This window comes from Brassica napus, chromosome C9, assembly GCF_020379485.1.
Source record: "Brassica napus cultivar Da-Ae chromosome C9, Da-Ae, whole genome shotgun sequence".
NCBI lineage: Eukaryota > Viridiplantae > Streptophyta > Magnoliopsida > Brassicales > Brassicaceae > Brassica > Brassica napus.
In genome coordinates, this window is record NC_063452.1 from 10,202,313 (window position 1) to 10,216,692 (window position 14,380).

The 14,380-nt window shown below is 38.2% G+C and overlaps 3 protein-coding genes across 3 annotated transcripts; 2 read left to right on the forward strand and 1 right to left on the reverse strand.

Moving 5' to 3' along the window:
* Window positions 1–1,434: 1,434 nt before the first annotated feature.
* On the forward strand, window positions 1,435–2,343 carry LOC125592461. The gene has a single exon (XM_048767647.1). The coding sequence runs from the start codon at window positions 1,435–1,437 to the stop codon at window positions 2,341–2,343; it is 909 nt and encodes a 302-aa protein (XP_048623604.1).
* A 297-nt stretch (window positions 2,344–2,640) lies between these two features.
* Window positions 2,641–3,207, forward strand: LOC125592462. Its single transcript, XM_048767648.1, has 2 exons — window positions 2,641–2,938; window positions 3,029–3,207. The coding sequence occupies exons 1-2, from the start codon at window positions 2,641–2,643 to the stop codon at window positions 3,205–3,207; spliced, it is 477 nt and encodes a 158-aa protein (XP_048623605.1).
* A 4,329-nt stretch (window positions 3,208–7,536) lies between these two features.
* LOC106449255 (S-type anion channel SLAH1-like) lies at window positions 7,537–9,076 on the reverse strand. The gene is made up of 2 exons (XM_048769940.1): window positions 8,139–9,076; window positions 7,537–8,038 (listed from the first exon to the last, which is right to left on the reverse strand). The coding sequence occupies exons 1-2, from the start codon at window positions 8,997–8,999 to the stop codon at window positions 7,736–7,738; spliced, it is 1,164 nt and encodes a 387-aa protein (XP_048625897.1). The 5' UTR covers window positions 9,000–9,076; the 3' UTR covers window positions 7,537–7,735.
* Between the last annotated feature and the right edge of the window lie 5,304 nt (window positions 9,077–14,380).

Below are 14,380 nucleotides of genomic sequence, written 5' to 3' on the forward strand. Positions count from 1 at the left end.
ACATCGACAGCCTCAAAACAATGCTCGATGGCTGTAAAAACGGACATGAGTAAAGCGTTTGACAGACTCGAATGGGACTTTATCAGAGCAGTGCTGGTCAAGCTTGGCTTCTGTCACCACCTAGTCCTACTGCTCATGCAATGCATCACAAATGTTTCCTATTCCTATCTCATCAATGGATCAGTTGGAGGGAAAATTTTACCTGAGAGGGGAATTAGGCAAGGTGACCCGCTTTCACCCTACATCTTCATCCTCTGCACTGAAGTCCTCTCCGGTTTATGTCAACAAGCCGAGCGAGATGGAAAGCTCCAAGGCATCAGAGTCTCGCAGCAAAGCCCTAGAGTGAATCACCTCCTCTTCGCTGATGACACACTCTTCTTCTGTAGAACTAATACCCAGAGCATTGCGACACTCCAAAACATCCTACTCCTCTACGAGCAAGCCTCAGGACAGCGTATAAACCAAGCCAAATCCGCTATCACCTTCTCCAGCAAAGCTCCTCAAACACTGAAAGACAGAGTAAAGGGAGCTCTATCAATCTCAAATGAGGGGGGCGCTGGAAAATATCTAGGCTTGCCTGAGCATTTTCGCAGAAGGAAAAGAGATATCTTTACCGCTACTGTGGACCGAATTCGTCAGAGAGCCATTGGCTGGTCCACAAGACAACTCTCTGCCGCTGGAAAACTAACCCTTCTCAAAAGCGTTCTATCTGCTATGCCCAATCACTCAATGAGTTGCTTCAAGCTTCCCCTCTCTCTCTGTAAAAGAATCCAATCCGCCTTAACCCGCTTCTACTGGGACTCCAAACCTGATGAGAGGAAAATGGCTTGGATATCCTGGCAAACAATGACAAAATCGAAGAATGATGGTGGGCTAGGACTCAGAGACATACAATGTTTCAACGACGCAATGCTAGCAAAGCTTAGCTGGAAGATTCTAACCTCACCGGAATGTCTCCTTGCTCGGGTACTGCGTGGAAAATACTTCCCTGATGCAGATTTCCTCCAGATTTCAGCCCCGGCTTCTTGCTCTCATGGATGGCGAGGCATATTGATAGGAAGAGACTTAATCAAAGATCATGTCGGATGGGCAATAGGCAATGGCGAAGACATCAATGTCTGGAATGAGCCCTGGCTCTCTACTTCAGAATGGGAAGCACCCATTGGCCCCCCCTCAAGTGACTCTGCCTTTATAAAGGTAGCTTCCCTCCTCCTCCCCAACGAAAGAGATTGGGACACAGGAAGAATCCGACAGCTCCTCCCCCACCTAGAAGAAAAAATTCTCACCATCAAACCGAGCATAAGAGGCGCAAAAGATAAGAGGATCTGGCTCAAGAAAACCTCAGGCATTTACTCCACTTAAACAGGCTACTACACTGCTCTAGAAGAAAAAAGGCGACAAGAGGGGCTGCTGATCATACCTAACCCCAGTTGGATGCGAGATGTCTGGAAGTTGGCGATCCCTCCTAAGCTCAAAATGTTCTTGTGGAAGATGAAGCATGAAGCCATTCCAGTCAACGCAAGGTTACCCGCTAGACAAATCATCCCCTCCGCAAAATGCACATTCTGCGATGAGGATGAATCTATTAAACATCTCTTCTTCCATTGCCCCTTCGCTAAGGAGGTCTGGAAAGATGCCCCATTTGCCTCAAACCTCGACACAGATCAGATTTTAAATGTCCAAGAGGGGATCCAGTTTGCTATGCAGACCAAACCACTTCCTCCAACAGGTATCAACTCCACACATCTTGCCGCTTGGATAATCTGGTCAATCTGGCTCGCAAGGAATCAAAAAATCTTTCAAAATCGAATCTTCTCGGGGCAAAACACATTACTCAAAGCTCTTATCAGCGCAAGGGAATGGCAAGCGGCTCAAAGCAACGACATAAGAACGCAACCCCAACGCACCGCTCCGCAGATCGAAAACTACTCTGATGCAATCATATGCAGATCTGACGCAGCCTGGCGACCTGGAATTTCGACAGCCGGTTTAGCGTGGAGCTTTTACCGTGCAAATGGAGAGATAATTTTATCTCATAGTAAACCAACCTCTTTTGTGATTTCTTCTCTTGTGGCAGAGGGATTAGCACTGAGAGAAGCCATGGAACATGCATGGACCCTAGGATTGACGAAAGTGGTCTTCGAATCTGATTCTTCTCAACTGATAGCAGCGGTTGAAGGCGAATCAAATTTCTCCGATCTTCACGGAATCGTCTCCGATGTTATCTCTTTCTCAAACTCTATGGAGCTTGCTCGCTTTATTTTTCGTAGTCGCATTAACTTTGTATTGGAAGATGGACTAGCCAAGCAAGCGCTTGATGCGTATCTGTACCAACCACATTGATTTCGAGTTAATGAAGTTTTCCGTTTGACAAAAAAAAAATTATTATATAAGAGGCTAAGCTTAATTTACCAACACGTCAGGTTAAATACTTTCAAGTAGCTCAGATAACATAATTTATACGAAATCTATTTCGCATTGAATTATTTACAGTAGCAATTAACAACTAACAATATACACACACTGACGTTTTAAAATTTAAGTAAAGTGTGTTTAATTAGGCGTGTGGCTATTAATAGGCCATGATGTTGGAACACAAACTCTTTTCAAAGAACAAAAAAAAACTTCAAATCAAAGAAAATGAATAGCGCAACTAAGTTTCTTGTAATGATCTTGTTCATTGGAGTTCTTTGTACTGATGTAGGCGCAAGGAAGCTCGACAAAGTGTCCAAAGAATTTATGGATCAAAAATCCTTTATGTTTCCGCCGATGCCATCAACGCTTCCGACACCAGTGGTTCCGCCAGTGCCATTACCAGAACCCATATCTGGATTAGGTGAAGCAGTCTCTGCAACAAAAGACACCAAATTAGGCATCTCTATTCCCAAAACTGCCGCTACCAACGGCGTTGGAACTGAGCTTGTCATTATTGTTAAAAGTAATGCCAGAAAAGTGAAAAATGCCAAAGATGATGCTGCATCGGGTCCTGGCGGTCCTGGTTCTCGTGCAACTTGAAGTACCATTGTAGAAACCTCTGGAACTGTCACTGTCAATGGTCCTAACCCAAGCGCTTATTCTAAGAGTATCGCTGACCGTCAAGCTGGTGCCGATGCTGAAGCGGGTCCCGACGGTGCTAAAAGCAATGGATCAAGTAGCGGATATGCCTACACCAATGCGGGTGGCAGCACTAGCAACAGTAACCCTTGAACAATTAATAATTCTCCGCAAAATCAGCAATCTCTTCTGTATTCATAAATAAAACCGGAGATTGTCACCTCTATCAATTATGATATAATGTTACTCTCTATGTGTAATGTCTATTGTATATATATGAAATCAATGCAATACCTCCGACCTAATTAATCCGCTAGTAAAATACATACGCATGTGTTTTCTTGGTTACCGGTGCATGACAAAATATACGACCTTGTTTCGTTTCAGGCCTTCATCTAAATGATAAATGATAGGCTCAGCGGTTGGATAACGCATGTTCTTGTTGCGTAGTTCTATGATTTTCAGATCTATGCAGCCTCTTTTTAAATGCAACAAGTACACGTCCACCTCTGGATTTCCTAAGAGCATGACTTAGGGTGGGGTTCTTAACGGAATATAAGAACCCGTTTCTTAACTTTTAACTAAAAAAGCTAAGAACCGGTTTTTAAATAAGAATTTTAAGAGCCGGTTCTTAACTTTTTTAGTTAAAAGTTAAGAGACGGGTTCTTATATTCCGCTAAAAACCCCACTCTAAGAACCCCAATAATCATGCTCTTAACATATCTAAGACTAACAAACAAAGCTAGCTCAAGAATCATTAACCCATTCACGTAATCAGGTCAATCTTCCGTCTCCTATTTCATATTCTAAAACATATATGAGGGAGCTGATGGAAGAATAACCAAAAATTAAAAAACAATTTGTCAATTTTTTTTAATCTAAAAATTATTTTTACTTCACATATCTAGTATAGGCCATCAAAGGCTGTTGCTAGGAGAGGTCCATTAGCCTGGGTTGATTTCTTCCTTGATTGCATGGAAACTCGGTTGATGACTCTTTTTCTGTTTCAGAATCAAATTCTCTTGGAAACACATAGGAACGCATTGAAAACACATTTCTTAAAAGAAATATTTGGAAGCGCCATTGAAACTTATGTTTTGATTTTAGAAACTCGCGATTCTATTTTGACAACGCCAAAAACCTTTTATTTTTTATTTGAAAACATAATATATACAGAATTAGTAAATGTATTGATGTATTTGTTATTTTGATAAGTTTTATCACATGATAATATGCTTTTTTGATAAAAGGTTATAAATCTACAAAGAAAATTAATAGTCTTTCATTATTTAGTTTATTCTAATAAATAAATTAAATAGAGAAAAAAATTGAAGTCATAAATAGATGTTTTAAAACGTTTGTATTTCTAATTTTTTTAAAAAAATTACGTTTCCACGTTTCGGAACTTTTCGCTTCCACATATATATCCGTTCTGATTCCATATAACCTAGATTGCTTCCATCCTCAATTGCATTATAATTTTTGTTTGATCCTACTACTAGAAATTCACTTAAACAACGAGAGGGGGTCATCTAACATAATATCTAAGTGATATGAATCTGTCTACATATATAATATGGCCAATTAATTTATATTATAGATAAAATAAATAGAAGATAAAATATAAGTGATGCATAACGAAGATAAAATATATTAAAAGATTATGCTCAAAATATGATAATGCTAAAAGTTTATAAGTCACGAGGTTGACTTCGGGTAATTTGGCATCTTGGTAAGACTATTAGTTGTAAACTTGTAATTAACTAACGCATTTAAGTATGCATGTTTCTTGTAAGAAATGCGCACGTATCCCAATAAATACATGTATAGGGTGTGTATTGAGGCAATAGAACACACCACAGCTTACCGCAAACACAAAACATCTTAAATAGAACATAATTTAATACAAAAAGAATTGAAAAGAGGAATGCCACAAAGTTTGTTGTGCTTCTCTTCATTGGAGTTGTGTGTGCCAATGTTTGCGCCAGGCAGTTCGAAGCAGTGTCCCAAGAAACCAAATCCGTCATCTCTATTCATGAAACTACAAACGGCATTGGGGCTGCCCCTTTCTGTTTACATCGGAACTATTATTCACGGACCTGGTGGTGCGGCACACACAACTCCAATGAAGAGAAGCACAACAAACTTTGTGGCATTCATCTTTTCAATTCTTTTTGTATTAAATTATGTTCTATTTAAGATGTTTTGTGTTTGTGGTAAGCTGTGGTGTGTTCTATTGCCTCAATACACACCCTATACATGTATTTATTGGGATACGTGCGCATTTCTTACAAGAAACATGCATACTGGTGCCCCCGCCTATGGATCTGCTTCGGGAGGCGCCCGAAGCTATGCAGGTGGAGACACCGTCCCTTGAGCGTGAGATGTGATCATACTCATTTTCATACCTATGAATACTCCATAAATTCACAATCTCGTTTGTCTTCATAAATAAACTAGAGAGATTGTCAACTTTAATTATTATGAAATGCTACTCTTTATGTGAAACATATATATTCCTAAATAAAGTGTATCTAATAGTGTAGGACCTTGTTAATGATATTATATTTGTATGGGGAAAATCACATTTTAATTCTTCAAGTTAGCAAAAGTTTGCATTTTAAACTTTGGAGTTCACGAGCTAACAATTTAAACAATAAAAGCGATTATAGTAACATATCAAAAAGTGAAATTAACTAATTTGTTTGCCAATTTAAAGTTTTTTACTGGTGTTATTCATTATCTGGTAAAAAATGACATGGGGGTTACCTTTATTTTTTTAAAAAATATTATTTTAATAAACAAAAAAATTAAAATGAATAAAATATAAAATATATAAAAAAATTTAGAAATACAAAAAAAGGTTCTTAAAGATAAAATTACTATTTAAAAAATTAAAAAAAAATCAAAAATTCAAAACTTCAAAAAATATAAAATTTATAAGTTTTTAATATACTTCAAATAGCCATATGTCAGAAACATGTACCATCACTTGTAACATATCAGTGACAATACAATTTTTTTTGGTGAATGATGATATGTCAGAAACCATCTTAATGAGTTGGTTCACACCCACGGTGTCTGAATTTTTATTACATTTTTTAAAAACTTAGCATATATAAATTTTAAGAAATTAAAAAAAAAACTTAAAAAAATTAACATACGAAAAATCATAAAAAAACTATTTTAAAAATTTTATAATATTTTTTGTTTTTCTATTTTATAAATAAAATAAGATTAAATTTTTTTTATCTTTTAATAAAATTATAATCTGAATTTTTTGGCTTTTATATTATTTTTATTTATTTTAATTATTTATGTGGATTAAAATAGTAAAATATAGTATATTTTAAAGAGTAAAGTGTTAACTGTCCGTCCACATCATTATTTTGTCCGGATAATAACCGATCATAATTTTGACGTGACAAATAAGTAAGTTAGTTTCAGTGTTTAATAAATTATTAAAACTAATTTCATTGACTAAAATGTCAATTGTTGAATTATAAAGTTTAAAGTGCAAATTTTTGCCAATTTTAAAATTAAAAATGAGAATTTTTCCCAATTAAAAATATCTCACTCAGAGTTAGTCACATTTTGGACCTTGAACAAGTGGACATACCAGTGATCCAATAACACGTAACCCAATATGAGGTACTTTATTCGTCAACTCTACCAAAGCTCCAAAAAACAAGGAACTTTTTGTCTGATTAATTGATAAATCAGGGATATTACTCGATCTATAAATATTGGTTTCAACTAGGCAAAGCGAGCAGGCATGCCCTTCAATTGGTTTAGCAACAATTGGAAACTTCACACTTCATTAAAGCTAAAGCACCTCATGTGGAGAGCATCCAATGGAGCATTACTTGTGAGAGAACAATTGTCATGCAGAATTGCAGATGAATTGCTTCTTTCAAAATTTTTAAAAGATGTGGTGCCTCCAAAAGCATCCCTTACATCCTCCGTTTTTTCCCTCTTGCTAGTAGTGTTTAGGAACGTGCTCCAATTCTCGATGTACTTATCTACTCCCAAAGCGAGGCCAATGAAAAGTGAAATCATAGTTTTTTTGGAAAGCAATAAACTTCCGAGCTTCAAAACCACTCGGACCCTGGAGATTCCTAAGAATATTTGGACAGCTAGAGATGAACTCTTCTTTTCAAAAAAAAAAAAACTTCACAAAATTTTAATAGTAGTAACATTTTAGTCCGAGTTTTAATATTTTGCGTGAGCTTTCGTAGAATTTGTGCATGCATGGGTAAGAAAAAATAGAAAATCGCATTTTGTATGTTTATGTAGTTCGTGACTTTGATTACAGTTTTCAGTTGTTTACAAAACTAGGATACGATATTTCAATTTCTAGAATGATTATAATTTTTTCTGTCGCAATTGAGTTTGGTATAGATATATTTTATATCTTTGACTTTTTTTTTTTTTTTTTTTTTTTTTTCTTTGACTTTTTATTGAACTAAAATACAATCAAAGTGGTTATTAAGGTTTTATCAACTGAAAATTGGGGTTTGGGTTTCAAATATGAAACTTAGTCTTCTGCTGTGTTAAATCCATAGTGGTTGCATCATTGCATTAAGAGAATTACGCATAATAGAGAGTTACGCATAATAAGGAAAAGCAAGCACTTGGTTTTCTAAGTGGAAAAGCTGGAGCAGACTAGATTTGCCTTTGGTTAACATGTAGCCGCGCCGAGCCGTGATGACTTTTGCTTGTCTTTTGGACTAGCTGCAGAACCGAGGACAGGATCTCGTCTGAGTAGTCTATTGCTGTTTGCTGCTGTCAGTACCATCACACCAAGGAAGATCAAAACGGAGATAGATGAGAAGATAAGCATCATTCCAGAAGCGACCTGATCTTTCACATCTTGCGCATACTGAACTGAGTCTAATGCAAGAAAAGTGATGGGGAACGAGTAAGCCCACCATGCAATATTGAATCTTTTCATTGCCTTCTTGAAAAGATTTGGCCTACAGACCTGATAATGTAAATAAATAAAAAGATAAAAATTAAATGTCTCGTCATACCGTACGATGTCATGTTTTGATTTTATTTTTCTTGGTGTGTTGTAAACGTACCAGGGACATGAAGATGAAGAGCGAAAGAAAGAACAACATCTTTGCTAGATGATCAAAGTTTCCACAAATGGAGTTCCAAGCTAGGCTTCCCATGGCTGGTGCAGCAAAGAACAAGAAGAAAACTGGCCTCAGCTTGGTTGGGAAGTTCTTACCTCCCGGTAGGCGTTGATAAAGTGTAACAAAGATAACCAAATAGTGAACCATCCCGAGCGAGAACAAGCATAGAGCACACTCCATCCAACCTATCTCTGCTGCTCCCCGTGCGGCCACTAGGTTTGCTACTACTGATACTTGGCTTGCTGGGTTTGCCATCATCGACAGGAACCTTTTCTCTGTTGTGAACCACTGGCCATAAAGCTTTGTGTCGAGGGCCAAGACTGGAAGCGCAAACACCGAGAATAATGTCTGATACAGAACGCTTTGTGGTTCCATCATTGGAGCTGATTGAAGCAAGATAAGCCATGAGATGGATGGAGCGTAAAGATAGTTTACTCCAATATAATGTGAGAACTCTTCTTTCACCAAGTCAAAGAAGAAGAAACACTTCAACGCGTACAAAACACAAAGTGACAATTGCGTTGTAAGTGCTAGGTACCAAAGGAGATGGAACGCCATAGACGGGAGACTGCTTTGCAAATGAGACATGCTTGGTGAATGAGGTGCGATCATTATATTCCATAGCAGAGCCTGGCTGCAGAGAGAGAGGCTTATTCTGAAATAGCCTGCATGGAGACTACTCAGAACAGACATCAGAACAATGGGTTTGGCATGAGGGAGGTCAGTGTTTCTCTCTTTAGTGGTCGATAGTGAATCATCAATTTTGATGTGAACTTCTTGCCTAGGAATTTCCAAGCTTTTCATCTTGGTATGTGGATGTAATAAAATTAATGGCTTGTTTTGGGTTTGTGTTGTTCTATCGTTAGGATAGAGCTCATATATGTAGGCAGGGAAGGTAATGTAGGTTAATTAGTACAACACACGTGATTTAGGGGGAGTTGGTTAGTGGTGGACAAGGATGCTTGCTTAAAAGATAATGGAATCCTCATAAGGATGCAAATTTTGGTAAGTTCAGTAACTTGTACAGTACATCTCTACATTTCTTGTTTAGGTTTCATGAATAAACAAAGTTATTCCAATTAATGTTTTATATATATTCCTGCTTTACCTAACTGGTAGCATTATAAGAACAGGATTGTTAGGTTTTCTTATCATAGGATGTTACCACTAGCTTTAAAGGACTGATGCCAGCGTCCCACTACTTATCAAAAATTCTTCTAATTTTCTATAAGATGTATTCAAATTGAGATAAACAATTATATTGTTAAAAGATGATAAGCTTTTTCCAGTAATCATCTGTTGATCAAGGTCAAGAGCCGATGCGTAAAAGCTCCGAGAATAACTCTCACGTTTTCTATGCTGCATATATAGAAGTGTTGTACAAGGCAAAGTCCTTATAGTTTAAGATCGGCAGGTAAGAAAAACCGGTCATAAAAAGTGGTACGTTTATGGATAATTTTAAATAGTTATATCAAGTATTAGTATAATAGTATTGTATATATAAGTGCATTCTTAACTTTCATTTTGTTTAGTTTTCTGATTAGAAATGTTTATGCACTACAAGAAAACAGCGGTATTCTGACGGACATTCCGACGGAAAATAAAATCCTCGGAATATCCCTCGGAATTTCCGAAGATATTCCGAGGAAACACAAAATTTGGTTTCCTCGGAATTTCTTCGGAATATACCGACGGAAATCCGATGAAATATCAATCCGTCGGAATATTCTTATGGAATATCGAGGAAAAATGTATTCCTCGGAAAAAATCGAGGAATTCCGAGGATATATTATAGCCGTTAGAGAGCCGTTGGGGGATTTTAAAAATTCCAAAGAAATTCCGACGAACTAGCCGTTTCCGTCGGAATTCCGTCGGAATTTCCTCGGTCTGTCGGCAGGATTTCAACTATAAATACAAGCACCCCTCTTCCTCTTCATTCACTCCATATCTTCATCCTCCCTCTTACTCTCTTTACACACGAATTTGATTCATAAAAAACATGTCTTCTTCAAATTATTTTCGTTCTTGGATCGATCGACCTCATTTGGATCCGAACACGAGATTGCTTACGGAAGAATACCAACGAAGTATAACCGAATTCATGGGGTTAGTTCACCGACAACCGGAAGCAAAAACAGGTATGTTAAGATGTCCTTGCTCTAATTGTAAAAATAGAAAGGTTATTAAAGAGTGGGATGTTTGGACTCATCTATATTTGAGTGGGTTTACACGAAGTTACAAAATTTGGTATCATCATGGGGAAACTGATTATGAACATGGTAGTACTAGCGAACCTCAGCCAGCGGTTAGATTAGAAGAACCAATTAGAACGGATGTAGATTATGGTGTAGGTACTGAGGAGATGGTAAATGATCATTTTAGAGGGAAAGATTTACCCAATGCACAAGTTAGGAGATTTTATGATATGTTGGATGCTGGAAAGCAACCATTGTACGAAGGTTGCAGAGATGGTCATTCAGCTTTATCATCTGCTACAAGATTGATGGGCATTAAAACAGATTATAATTTGGCTGAAGACTGTGTGGATGCGATTGCTGATTTTGTAAAAGGTATTTTACCCGAGGATAATGTAGCTCATGGTTCATACTACGAGGTTCATAAACTCGTAGCTGGTCTTGGTTTATCGTATCAGGTAATAGATGTATGCAGCGACAACTGCATGATTTATTGGAGGGCGGATGAACAGCGGGTTACATGCAAATTTTGTGGAAAGCCTCGTTATAAAGATACGAGTGGAAGAGTTCCAGTGCCATATAAAAGGATGTGGTATTTGCCTTTGACGGAAAGGTTGCAGATGTTGTATCTGTCTGAACGCACAGCGTAACCAATGAGATGGCATGCGGAGCACTCAACAGATGGTGAGATCAGACATCCTTCAGATGCAAAAGCGTGGAAGCATTTCCAATCAAAGTATCCCGAGTTTGCGTATGAGAGAAGAAATGTCTACCTTGGATTATGTACTGATGGTTTCAGCCCGTTTGGCAAGAGTGGAAGACAGTATTCTCTATGGCCAGTCATTCTTACACCATACAACCTACCCCCAAACTTGTGCTTGCGACGAGAGTTTTTGTTTCTCTCGATTCTCGTTCCCGGACTAGAGCATCCTAAGAGATCACTTGATGTGTTTCTTCAGCCACTAATATATGAGTTGCAACAACTATGGGCTCAAGGTGCTGAAACATACGATGTTTCGTGTAAAGAAAACTTTCAAATGCGGGCAGTACTAATGTGGACAATAAGTGATTTTCCAGCATATGGTATGTTATCTGGATGGACAACGCATGGAAGGCTATCATGTCCATATATTTACAAGATAATACTGATGCTTTCCAACTAAAACATGGAAGGAAAACGTGTTGGTTTGACTGTCACAGGAGATTCTTATCACCTGATCATCCATATCGTAGGATTAGGAATTTGTTTACGAAGAACAAGAGGGTGTTTGACAGTCCACCTCCGGAAATTTGTGGGAAAGATTTGAAGACACAACTAAGAGATTTTGGTGCAGAAAGGACGCCAGACGTCGGTGGACATGAGCGTTTTCCGGTAGATGCTGTTGGAGACCTACATAACTGGCACAAAAAAAATATTTTCTGGGATCTGCCATACTGGGAGGATCATCTGCTAAGGCATAATTTAGATGTCATGCATATTGAGAAGAACTTTTTTGACAATCTCATGAACACGATCCTTAATGTTCAAGGTAAAACAAAGGATAATTTGAAGTCAAAACTGGATTTAGTCGATATATGTGCTCGTTCAGAACTTCATGTTGATGAGAATGGTAGGACTCATTTTCCCATATACCGACTTGATGCAGAGGGAAAATATGCGTTCTTTGATTGGATTTCAAACGATGTAGAATTTCCAGACGGTTACGCATCTAATTTGCGTAACTGTATCGACAGAAAGGAAGGAAAGTTTACTGGCTTGAAAAGCCACGATTGCCATGTAATGATGCAGAGCCTCCTTCCGTTTGCCTTCAAGGAACTATTACCACGAAATGTTCATGAAGCAATTGCAGGGATAAGTGGTTTCTTCCGCGATTTATGCACGAGATCAGTGACTCTTCAAGGTATTGAAAATTTGAAGACTAACATAGCCGTGATTCAGTGCAACCTTGAGAAGATATTTCCTCCCTCATTTTTTGATGTTATGGAGCATCTTGTTATTCACCTGGCAAGAGAATTGGAACTTGGTGGTCCTGTGCAGTATAGATGGATGTATCTGTATGAGCGGTATATGTTCCATTTGAAGAAGATGGTGAAAAATTTAAGTAGGGTGGAAGGTTCTATAGTCGCACAGATGATCAATGAAGAAACTTCAAACTCTGCCGAGTACTACTTTCCAGCAGAAGTTCAGACCAAAAACAGAAGACATGCTCGGCATGATGATAGAAGCGAACGGGCAACATATCATGTTACGGTTCCAGACATTTTCACAGACGTTGGACGACTTAGCGGAAAACCAAAGGACTGTCGACTTACTGAGCAGGAGCGCAGTAATTTGCAAACATATTTGCTCACCAACTGCGAAGATGTTCTTCAATATGAGAGGTAAATAAATTAGCTTACAAATTTTTATTTTAACAAGTTAAAATTTAAATCTTAATTAATTACATTATTGTCATCATATGTACAGGATTTTCATGGCAGAAAAGAGGTTCGAATATAGATACGCCACAGAGGACGAACTAGAAGAAATGAAGCAGAGAGAATTTGCTGGATGGATGTTTACTTATGTGAGTGCTTTAAACAAATTAAAATATTATTTATCACATATTTATACTAATTCACATTTATTGATATAACATATATATGTGCTATTAATATAGGTGTCTGCTGGTTTGGCCAGAGGTGAAACATTTGACGATTGGATACGCGAGATGGTCGTTGATCTATGTTTTTTTCAAGGCGGAAGAAAATGATGGCGAGCCGGTTGATGATCTCGCCCTAATGAAGAGGGCGTATACCAACAAGAAGACCGGCCAGATTGATGATGGTCTTGTGAGGGAAGTGGTCACCTTGGTCCAAACTCAGGTGCAGGACGAAGTGTCTCAGCTTCAAACCGAGGATGACGCTTCGACGGCTTCGACCAACTTGTCCCGGTTTCGAATCAACGAAATCGTTGAATCCGTAAGTTCTTTTTTTAAAAGTTTAATTCATTTATTTCTTGATTTAAATTTGGTTATTTTCTATTTCAGTCGGTTCCAAAGAAGAAGGGACGTTTGGTCGGTTTGGGTCGTCGCACCCGGTCGGTTCCTCCTTCTTCTGCACCACCGCCCTTTGTTGATCCAGAAGTACTTACGGCTCAGTTGAAGGACAAGGATGATCGCATATCTTTGTTGGAGACCCAGATGGCGGCTCAACAGGCGGGCTATGAGGCACAGAGGAGGTTGAACCAGCAAATGATGGAGATGATGCAGAGGATGTACCCAAACGAGGTGTTCCCGGACGTGCCAGACCCGTAGTTTTTTTCTTTCTAAAACTCGGAATGTTTTATTTTTATTTGTACAACTTTGAATATTAACTAATATGATTTCAATTTTAATTTTAATTTTATATTTTCGAATTTAAATTTCAAATTTTTTATTTTTAAAAAAAAAATTAATTTTTTTAAATTCCGAGGAAATGAACCCTCGGAATATACCGAGGAACTAGTTCCTCGGAATTTTCCGAGGGTTCAAATTCCGAGGAAATGAACCCTCGGAATATACCGAGGGACCTGTTCCTCGGAATATACCGAGGGACTCTTGTTCCTCGGAATTTTCCGAGGGTTCATTTCCTCTGAATTTTCCGATGAAAATTCCGATGAACATTTCGTCGGAACTTCCGAGGTGAATTCCGAGGACGTTCTCCCTCGGTATATTCCGAGGAGATTTCCGACGAACTGGTGGTCCTCGGAGTTTCCTCGGAATTCCGTCGGAAAATTCCGAGGAATTTCCGTGGAAAATGGAATTTCCGAGGAATATAGAATTTCCGAGGAGTTATTTCCGAGGACTTGTTTTGTCGGTATGTCGTCGGAATAACGTTATTCCGACGACATACCGACGATTTTTTCCCTCAGTATGTCGATGTTTTCTTGTAGTGATGTTATCAAAAATGTGAGTTCTTACGTAACATTTCTGAATACGAGACTCCGACTTTGGTAGGAGTTAATGTGTT